This window comes from Athene cunicularia, assembly GCF_003259725.1.
Source record: "Athene cunicularia isolate RWA chromosome 3 unlocalized genomic scaffold, athCun1 chr3_part1, whole genome shotgun sequence".
Taxonomy (NCBI): Eukaryota; Metazoa; Chordata; class Aves; order Strigiformes; family Strigidae; genus Athene; species Athene cunicularia.
The window spans coordinates 123606954-123618558 of NW_020799097.1; the positions used below are offsets into that span (position 1 = coordinate 123606954).

Consider the following 11605-nt stretch of genomic DNA (forward strand, 5'->3'; position numbering starts at 1 on the left):
TTTTTTTTTTTTTTTTTCCCCCCCCCCCCCGGGATTGTTCTGCAGGATTTTGTTTATTTGTTTTTAAATCCGGTTCCACTTTACATAGCGTTTGCCTTTTAGCAGAGGTTTCTGAGTTTACTTTCTGAAAATAGCTTGCTAGCTTTACTTTAAACTGATTCTCATTAAAGATTCTTCAGTGATCTGGTACTAGTTACCCTGATGACTTCATTCTGAGACATCTCTTTAAATGTGGGTACTGCTTGAATAACTGGATATCACTTGGGAAAAATCCTAGATACTGTTGTCTAATTAATTTTCCTTGTCAAATTAGTTAATCACTTTTATATTGAACTATTTTGGTCTAGCACCCCTTTGTGATAACAACAGGGATTCCACTGCACTTTTCCAGACTTTTCCAGACTCCAAGGGAGTCTGTTCCATCTTGGTTATCTGTATTGTTTGGGTACCCCCATGTGAAGCTTTGAACAAATTCATAACCCCTCAAAGCATAGTCCTGTTGGTAGCAGCTTCCTTGGTGTCTGCAGCAGCACCTGGAACCTTACAATGCCAAAATACCAGATATACCTGAAGTACTGCTTTGCATTTATCATCCTTAACACAGGCTATGCTGTTATTAGGTGTATTTCTGAAATACTGGTGGATGTTACCATAAGGGAAAAAAAAAATCAAGGCTGAACTGAGATGAAAATTAATGTGGAAGGGCATAAACCATATATTTGAATGCAGTGGTAACTTGATATGAGATAATTTATTAAGGTTTGTGTAATCGGAGTACTCCCTAGGCTTTATTTCTCATTTCCAAGAAGGTCCTGGCAGGGTGACATGTTGATGTCTTTTAGGAGATTACAGAGGCTTCAGTGTAATATCTGAGATGCTGCCTTGAAAAAATTGCATCTTACAATGTCTCAGTGGAGGGTTCAGTAATTTGTTTTGTTACTAGAAACAGGTATTACAGTGGTGACAATTTTTATTTGTTTTTCAGCTGTTCTTACAGACAATTTCATCATCTTGTCATTTGAGGACCATAACCAACTCTGCTTTATTCAGTTTACAAAGAAGATGGATTCTCCCGATGTAAACAAAAGACTGGAAAAGCTCTCTTGTTTGGACTTTAAGGTATAGATGTCATGGTGACAGTAAATACTGCAGTAACTTTACACTTCAATCACTGGTACTTGCTGATATTGTATAGCAGTATAAAATGCAAATCTATATAACTGACCAGAATAGCTCAAATTCTAAAAATGGCAGTTACTGAAAAGTCAAAAAAAAATTACATGCCATTCTGAGTTAATGAGTTAAAATACTGTGCCAAGAGGGATCCAATTTTCTACTGTATTTAGGTTAAGGGCTCAGACACACAGTTGAGTTACCCCTGCTTAACAGATTACCTTGTGTCAGTTGAGCATCAGTAACTGACCCTTTGCACATTCTCAGCATCTAACAGGCATGAAGCAAAATCTGTAATGGTAAACCTCAGTGTAAAAGATTTAAGCTAATGTGTTTTACCTCTTGTTTGCTGCGGGCTAAAAACGCACACATGGTCAATTACTATGGCTCAGCTGATACACATGAACTCATGAAGCTATGATAATTCAGTCATCTGTCTGGGCTCCAAGACTGTTGTAATTCTTTGCAGAAATCTTAATTTTCCCTCTAGTTACAGTAATGGTATTGTTGGGAGAGTTGGTTTACAATTAAGCCACTGAGCCAGGACTCAGGATATAGAATCTGAGTTTCCCACCACTGACAAACTATGTATGTGACCTTAGGCAAGTGACTTTTGGTGCCTCTGTGTCTCAATTCATTACTTACACAGTGAAGATTAAAATACTCCTTTTCTCCAGCCCTTCTGTACCACAGCAGTAGTTGAAAGGTAGTCTAGAGATAGCTGAGCTGTCTTTAAACTAGCTGGTTTGAATGTCAGTAGAAACCAGCTCATCTCAAGCTGAATGACACTGTATCTTGGATGGATTGGGCTGCGTAGACGTAACATTTCAACCATAAGCTCTTTGGCATCAGGGCAGTTGCTGACCTTAGGTGGAAGTGCTTGGTGCTACAACAGTATGAAAAAATAATCAGCCAAAGGCAATTAACTTTGAGCAGGCAGAGTAGAAAAGGGGCTGCATCCAATTCACTGCAAGAACGAAGAAGAGACAAGTCTTTGCCCAAGAAAGGTAGAAAGATGTAGCGAGTAAAAGAGAGAGTTTGTGTTTATTTCAGACTGGATAAATGTTAAGGAAAACAGTCTTGTGCTAGCAAATATTTTCCCCTTGACAACCCCTCAGTAATTTATTTCCTCACATAAGGGAGTTTGCATCTGCAAGGCAAGCTTTTTAAGGATGTGTTTAATTTAAGTTTTGCCATAATACGTTTTAACTTGCTTGGTAGAAATACTTTCTGCTAGGATGAATATCTAATACATTTTCCAGGCTGTTTCAGTTCAGGGCCTCTTTTCAGCAATGACTTGTGTTTGCGAGATTGATCCAACCTCTATAACGTGGATTTGAGACAGTTCACTGTTCACCAGGAACTGAGCTGATACGTAGTTTACTTTAAAATTATGTGCGCTTGTGCCTGGCCTATGGTGTTTGTTAAGACTGTGCTTTAGAAGCAAGTGTGGTGTGTGGTGTTTTATTTTTTTTTAATAGTGCTAAACTTTAATGAAGAAGCTGTGGTGAGCTAAAGACTGCCTTCATCATTTAATTGTAAAGGCCATAGCTTCTTAATTTATGTTTAGAAAATATATTTTCATTCTGAGTATTGCTGGGCACATTTTGGATCTAATGGTCATGGCATTTTTTTCTTGGGGAAGAAGGAAAGCCTAATCCATAAAAAAACTCTCTATGCCCTAGGAAACCAGAAATATCTGCCGCACTCCTTAATAGGGTTGTTATGTTCAGTTCTTTGCTGACACAGCTGAGCTTCTAGAAAGGCCTCCGTGTTCAATGTTAACTTTTCTTTCTCTTGAAATCAGTGGGAATCACTATGGATTATTTCTTTGCCAGCCAAAAAAAGGTATTTGCATTTTTTAATTGAATGTTCTTTTGTGTGAGGCTTGCTAGTAAGGCAGCTAAATATAATTTTTATTATCTTCAAAATTGCACCAGTGTGAGCCAGCAGAAAGTATTATTCACTAGTGCAATAATATTATGTCAGCTCTCTGCATTGAATTAGAGCTCTTCATGGCTGATTTTGGTCAAACTTTCAAAAGCTAAAAGATCACAGACACAGTCAACACTAGTGTTGCTATCAGTAGTAACAAAAGAAACAAAAGATGATCCTGGATTGCAAATGTGCAAACTTGTAACACTCTTTAGAAAAAAAACCCAGTTCCTTAGTGTTGACTTTTTTTTTTTTTCAAGATGAACTGAATTTAAATGTAGCATGCACTGGTATAGAACTACCACAGGATTAAAATATGGAGCTAAGATTAAGGAAATTTGAGTGTAGCCTTAATTTCTGCCTTTGACTTTTGGTGTAGCCTCGAGAAATGTATGTAGTATTTGGGTTTAAGTTCCCATTTCTAAAATAAGGAAAATGCTTGCTTACAATCATGTGTAATGATATAAATAAATGTCATATTAATGTAATTTCTTTGGTACCTGGACAGAAGCAACTTCACATTGTTCAGTGTCCAGCCTCGTGGTGGGCAGAATTGGCAGGAAAGACTAGGCAGTACTGGGCTGCCAGACTGCTATTAATAATAACAAGTCAACCATACTTTCCTCCTTGCAGGTTGATATTTATCCAAGAGTTGGGTTTTTTTTTACAGAATACATACGTAAAAGGAAGAATTACTTTCTCTATCCTCTTCCTTTCTGAATGATACCACCTTGGGTTTTATTTACACTTTGAAAAAATAAAGGAAGACTTATTGTATGAATCACTACAGCCTTGAAGACCAGCAAAATAAAAAACCAACTATTACCATTTGCCTTTTCTCAGTGGCATTAGTCCATGTTTGAGACTGCTGTGTCTAATGCAAGACATAAACGGTTAGAAAATATTTGTGGCTATTAATTACATGCAAAATTGTTATGAACAGTTAACACTGTAATACAGGACTGATTAACATCTGTGAAAGTATTTGTGTTTTTCTGTCTTAATAAAGGTCACCAAATTAACTATTTATACATAGTTTTAATTCAAGTAGCAGCCACCTGTTAACTTTTATGTATGTTTTATTTTTACATTTCTAAGTATTTTGACAAGTAAAACACAGGATATTCTGAAAATATTGACCTTTTGCAAAATTTTCCCATCTGTGGTTTTTTAATCCATTTCAATTTACTGAAGGAGGAGACAGTACAAGGAGTTAAATGTTTACCATGAGAGAACAACATTGGTAATTACTTTGATTTCAGTTCCTTTTGATGTGTATTCAGGGGATGAAGAGGTCAATAATATTATGACCATGCAAATAGAAAAACGTTCTTTTTGACCATATAAAAAACAGCAAAGGATTATTAAAGCATTAACCTTGATTTTAATGGCCTTGGTTGAGTGGTGAGATCACAATTTGGATGAGCCTGATTATTTACTAAATACAATACATAAATGCAACGGGTTCTTAACACCCATTGCACTCTGGCATTATCGCATTACTGCCATCCTTTGTTGCCTTGCAGACAGGAATATGAAAGCAATCTGTCATGTAGTGAGACTGGCTCCAGAAGCATTTCTCTGATAAGAAGACCCCCTGCCCTTTGCTAGTGTCTGGTCCAGTAGGCTTAGCCATGCGCTTAATCCCCAGAAAGTGGTTCGATTATTGCTGACCAGCAATGGCAAGATAGTTTTTTTTTCCCCTAGCTATCAACCTTCCATTAATTCCTTAAGCAGAAATGCGGTGCAATCTATATTTCCTTGGCATGTGTCACCCAGATGGTGCACTGCTCATGTTTTCAAATAACCATGCTCCAAAATAACAGTTTGAATAATAAATTCCACAAATCCTTCCTGAGAAAGAGGCACAAATCTCAAGAGCTGCATAAACTTTACGCATGATGCTGTAGCTCATCCACATTATGCAGAAAAGTATATATTCCCTTGCAAAGCGGATGTTTGTATCTGGGTTCCTTAATTTAGGGAGGAAAGAGAAAGATATGTTCGGTAAAACACTGTAGAATATATTTAATATTTCATTGTGTCTTAAACAGTAGCCGTAGCTCCCTGGTCAGTTTTGCAAAACTTGTCATTTAATGTGGCTAAGCTTAAATCCTATGTGTAGGTCGATGCTGTCAAGCAACCATGACTGTACATTTTGGTATTGATTGGAGTCATTGCAGTAAATTCCTTCTTAACTCACATTCCTTTCCTTCCCAATCCCCTCCCCATAGATAAAAGTGTGAGCATGTCTTTTTCTGACTGAGGAGATATATTTTACATTTACAGACAGCCTATATGAAGAAATATGTAGAGTCTTCTGTGTATATATACATTCTCTTTCACACATCCAAAGTAAATGCTCCCAATTGCTCCTACTATGCTATTTTATCACCTTAAATATTTCCTTCATTTTTTCTTCCATCAGATTTCTTATATTGATATAATTGGACCAGAAAGTAGAAGGATGAAACGTCACCTGGCAGTAAACTCTATGGAAGATATGATCATTTGCTGGTGGTCAGCAACTAGTGACGGAGCATGGCCTTGGTCTCCTATTTCCTGTGAGAGGGACAGAGCCAACCTATTGCTGTTAGGGTGTGCACATGGCAAACTGGAGGTAACGTGGTGAACTCTCTTGTTACATGATTTTTTCAGATTTGCTAAAGAAATAACTATTCAACTTAAATGCATATTCAGGTAGATATAAAGAGCAACTATGATGAAAATATAAGAAAGGAGGATCAACCATTCTAATTTTAAAAACAAAGGGTCATTATTTAATTAAAAAAAGCACCTTATATAGTATGTTTACTGTTTTCACACCAAAACTAGCAATCTGAGAAGTGTAGCAAGGAAGTTAGGTCTCTATAATGGAAAAGTGTCAAAAGTACCACTAGAAAACTAGTCCGAATTAGAAACTGTAGCTGTTGCATGCTTGTCTAATGCAATTATGTTATGTTGTCTGCAGTTTTAACTGGTAGGCATTTTACATCTATTTTAAGTGTTTTATTATAAAATATTAGCTACACCCAGATGCTGCTTAAATTGTTACTATGACTATTGATGAAATCAGGGACCAATTTTTTTCTTAAAGAAAAAGTCAAAATTCCCCATTTATAGGTGGGAATGTAAGCTACAAGTTAGAACAAGGCTACAAGCTGACCCTCCTCCTGACACTTGCTTAGCTCACACTTTTAGGCAGATGTTTCCAGTTCATCTATTTCATTTTTATTTAATCTATTTATAAGAATATTTGAATCCAGTTTCTTAGGTAAACACTTAAAAATTAAGCTCTGAGGGCATACTCTGAAAAGAACTGTAGTCTGAATTTAAAATATGAAAGCTTTTTCTGGACTAGCATCTTGTATAGATGCTCCTGTATTTTGAGTTTTATTTTCAGTTTAGTTTAAGGCACTACTAATATGGACTAAAAAGGCACTGACTGTGGGAGCAAAGCACAAACTTGAGGATCAGCTGTGGAATAGCTGTTCTGGAGTAGCTGTTACAGGCTATTTCCCTGTAGGGAAAAAACGTAAGGAATACTTTAGAATAAGCTGCTCTTATAAACAGCATCCTGTTCTCTTTAATTAGGGAAGATGTAAATGTTTTAATGTCTTGGGATTATTACTTTGATAACTAATATTAGTGCCAGTGATGGTTTTTTCCCCTTGGGATTTTCTGTATCTTGAAAGCAAAAGAGAAAAGTTCACTGAGACAGCTTTTCTTTCTTATTTCAGTCATTAGTCACTGTAGAATTTAAGTTTAAATTACCTCCAGTTCTGCCTTCTTTACTTCTTTTCAATTGACCTCTCTCCACTAGCGGTCATCTTTGACTCATCTCTCTCCTCTGCCTGAGATACACCTGCAGTTCTCAATTCCCCCTGCAGCTATGCCCAATCACATATAAAAATTACTCTGGTAGCTAAAATGTGTGTCTGTTCTTTGTAAGCTTTTTCAGTCTAGTCCCAGTGCCAGTCTGGTATTATGAAACTTCATCCTACTACATTTCAGATCTTATTTCTTACCATGACTTCTGTATGTCCAGGTTCTGACAGTGACATTCCCATGCCTTTTGTTTCCTTCCCACGTCTTCCAGAAAGCTCTCTAATGCCAACATAGCAGTTTGAGGTCTCTATTTTCTGAGATGTTTTTTAGAGACTCATTTCTTCTAAGAAATTCACAGAAACCACCCTGTCAGTTTAAAGTTTTCTCCATTTTGTTTTATATATTGTAGGGAGATTTCCAAATTGCAGCATTGCTCTGCATTTTTCAGAACACCTTGTTTTATCCTTTTCTGGTTTAGACTCTAAATTGCTCAGGGCTGAGGCTGTCTAGTATAGTCCCAAACATGTCACTGGTGCTTAACACAATAATGATAATAAGCATTCACTGAGCCTTTAGGCCTAAACTCATAATCCTTTTAATTCAGCCCATATTGTAATATATATATATATAATAAAATTATTTTTAAAAGCAGAACTGCCAAATTTAACTGTTCATTTGCTTTTCCTTTTCTAATTCTTTGCCTGTACTTGTCAATAAAATACGAAACAATATGCCAAGGCTGTGGAACACTTAGTCATATATAGATAACAAACTGTCTTGCCGGTTGTCAGTCTGTTCCATGTACTTATCTCTGGGATGCTCAGTGGGCTGCTGTGTAAGGCTCAAGACACTCTGCCTATATGCTTCCCCTGTGTATCCATCTATGGTATTGTTTTGGTTTAGGTTTTTTTTCTTGTCTTTTCTAGTGGTCCTTACGGGCAGTAGTTAAATTCCTGTGCATAGATGGGGGTTGTCATAACCCAGCAGCTCTAGAAGTAGCGTCAACCCCCAATCTGCAGTTCACTGAGGTACATTTTTCCCTGCAGAGTCTCGAAGGGGAACTTTTAACTTCATGCCTTTAACTTCTGAGGGTCATTTGATAGCTTAAACATGAGAAGAAACGTAGTTAGTGTTTCTAGACAACTTCTAAAAAGTTACTCTCTAGATCAGATACCACAAAACTACTGTGTACACATGCTAATTTGCCTCTCTTTGCCTATACTCCCTTACCTTTTGTAGTGTTTCTCATGTATAGACCTGGAATAAAAACATGGCATGCCATTGTTATGCAGGAATGTAAATCCATATTTATCATGTTTGACCAATAATATGAAATTTATCCCAGTAAATAATTATTATCAACAGAAGAAGAATGAGAAGCATGAACTGATTCAGTTTGGAGCATTTACCAAAAAGTAGTGAAATAATACCCCCAATATTTTACATGAAAACAGTAGTATCACTTGGATAAAACAGCATTATTATCTAGAACTAAGATCATGTTTGACCAATAATATGAAATTTATCCCAGTAAATAATTATTGTCAACAGAAGAAGAATGAGAAGCATGAACTGATTCAGTTTGGAGCATTTACCAAAAAGTAGTGAAATAATACCACCAACATTTTACATGAAAACAGTAGTATCGCTTGGATAAAAGAGCATTATTATCTAGAACTAAGAGAAGAGCAGGAATTGGTGAATGTCTAGCCCATAAAGAGCTGTTTGGCATATTGGGGTTATGAAAAAGTAAATGAGGCGTGAGGAAATGAATGTGTGCTACCCACAGGCATTCTACTGCACCTTGGTGCTGACCTACGAAACCCACAAAAAGATCTGCCAGCTACTGACACTTGTATTGTTGTGGCAGAGCAAAGGGCACTTAAGTGATCCTCCTTCCTCCCTGGAAGAATTTTCTGATTGATATTTGCTGCCCACCGGAAGAGTGCTTATTAGGTTGAGGACAGGAATAGCTCTGGGACAAGGCAATTCAACCCCTCATGATGATAATGTCCTGTAACTACATGTTCTGTATTGGGATGATTCATATTGCACAATACAGTGTTTGGGGTATTGGATACTTAAGCAGCTTTTCAACTTAATGGAGGAAATATATTTTCAATTTTAAATACGCTATCAGTTTGATTTGAATTGTGCTGTGTGGCTTTATGTTTTAACATTTGCTACTATTAAGGCTAAAGTTAGACATCCTTCTAAAACAGAACTTTTTCCTTGCAAATCTTGACTTGTTGTAGTCCTTTCATTTTTCCCTGAGATCAGTGTTTACTATGCTGAATGATTTAAGATTTGGTGAGGAATTGTCCCCTGAAGAAATAAAAGTCCTTTTCTCTTTAACATACGACTTTGCTTTGGTGTGTGGTGTACATTTATATACTTGCATACACGTTACTGCAGGAGTATTTGTCTGTTGAACCTTTATCTGCTTTCTTGTGCACATTGGTTTCCTCCAGTAAACTCATCTGGTTTTCCAATTTGTTTATTTAATTATTTGGGGGTTGTTTGTTTCTTCTTTGTTAAAGTACCAGTGATCAAGCATTTTATTTAAATTGTCTCCCTGTGGAGATGATACTTGTATTTTGATTTCAAAACCAGAAGAGGAATCTTTCAGAAATCATTGAAACAATTTGCTATAAATCAATAGAGTCTGATGTGAAATCATCCTTGGATTATATGCTTTAAGAGAAAGTCATGTTAAAATCAACATGAACTTTATTCTGCAAACATAAATTAACAGGAGGTGATGATACCAGGGCTCAGTTACTGTAATACTTTGCATCCGTCTTTCCCATGTTTATTTTCACTCCATGTAGTGCTAGTGTGAATCACTGAAATTATACCTCATTCTCATGGAAAAAATAATTTGCCTTAAAGAGAATGTTATTTTTCTTTTTCCCAAGAATTAATATTTAATAGTTATTGCTTCCACATTGTGCATCAAAGTTGTAAAATAAGCATAGCAGATCTTTTATGAGTGAGCTATACTACAATTACTGTAGCACTCAGAAAAACATCTACTGTATGTGTCTGAATAGCTGAAATACTTCTCACACTCATATAGCAAAAAATGTAAAATCCTTGATGTCACATTGGGTTACAAGTTCAATGAATAATATGGGCTAGAGATGATTATGATAAATTTTGAAAGAAAATAAGAATAAATTTTGGCTATATGGCACATGGGACTATAAATACAATGCACCCAAATAAGTAACCTAGAACAGGAGCCTTGCATTTAAACAAATGTTTTAAAATAGGGTTGTTTTTTTCTTCCATCTTCACGGTGCTGTATTTAAAACTATTTTACTCTAATGGGTACTACACTTCTCACTCTACACTTCTAATTAAAGTGTTTGTTGTTATTTGGAGCCTCACTGTGTGAAATTAAATAAGCATTTTTTTTAACATCCATAAAATAAATCAAATATTTTTCTCATCTGAAAGACACAAAATTCAGTCACAGCAAGTTTATTTCTCTGTTTCTTTTGTTTCCTTTTTTTATCTGCCTGGTAAGCCAATTTTCTGCTTTAGAACTACTGGTTAAAACTTAACTTGTTTTGATATGTGGACTTTATTCTTTCCCAGCATTCTTGCAAAATACTTCAAACATAAAATGAAAGAAAGTATTTTAACTAGCATAATTTAGGCCCCTTATTTACAAAGATTAACAGATTCCTGTACTTGGATTGTTACAATTTCTGCCTCTAGGATTTGAGAACTTGACATACATAGTATCCCTCATACTGCTGATTAGCTGATGCAGAGCACAGGCCAGTACTGCAAGGGGAAAACAATCTAAATGTGCAGTAGTGGTGCATGACTTCCACATTAATAAGGGAAATATGCATAAATTATGTGGACAATACTTAAATAAATTTGGTATATTTTTGTAGCTTACATGTCACAAAACTAAAAGGGATATATTTTTTTATTATTATTTATTTATTTATTTTACAGAAGGTAATTTTTTTTTTTTACCTCATGCAAAGTGCTTCCAAAAATCTTCCCTTGAAACCCAAGGCTAAATGCTTAGCCCAAGATTTATGGAAAGGTCTGAACGTTGAATGGATTATACACCCTGGCATGTGATATTACAGATCTGTCTTTTTAGATCCGCTGCCCTGTCCCCTTCTCCACAAATCCTGTAGTTGTCCTACCCACTTCTGAGGGAACTCCTCCAACTTTTGCCTTCGCAAATGTTTTGTTAACTTAAAGATACATAGCAGTTTTAATGTTCCCCTTCAGGATTCCAGAGAACTGCTCAGCAGGAAGGAATCCCAGTGGATTCCTTTAAATGGACTGCTAAAGCACTATGTGCACTGCATTTACTAGCATGTGGCTACTTACCAGACAGAAAAACAATTGGCAGGTAATGAAGAACCATCTTCTTGGAAAAAAAAAAAAAAAAAAAAAAAAAAAAAAGGCTCATTTCACTGAAGTTATGGAAGCTTTGAAGACTTGCTTGGGCAAGATTTCTATTTCATGTATTTGAAAGGCAGTTACCTAGGTCTCTATACATACTCTTAGGGAAAACTGCAGAACAAACAATAACACTTCACCTTGTCTTTATTTGGGGTTAGAGAGCTCTGTGGTCACAGTAATCCTTTATCCACAATAACCTCTTTTACAGGTTTCCTTGCTCTGCAATTTA

General features: G+C 36.1%; 1 protein-coding gene across 6 annotated transcripts in view; it reads left to right on the forward strand.

The window, feature by feature from the left end:
• Positions 1-11605, forward strand: part of WDPCP (WD repeat containing planar cell polarity effector) — a 161315-nt gene that overhangs the window by 73425 nt on the left and 76285 nt on the right. For all 6 annotated transcript variants that reach the window (XM_026844249.1, XM_026844250.1, XM_026844248.1 and 3 more), the window contains 2 exons: positions 986-1119; positions 5537-5728. In XM_026844249.1, coding sequence (XP_026700050.1) covers positions 986-1119; positions 5537-5728 — 326 coding nt within the window. The remainder of the gene's footprint in view (positions 1-985; positions 1120-5536; positions 5729-11605) is intronic.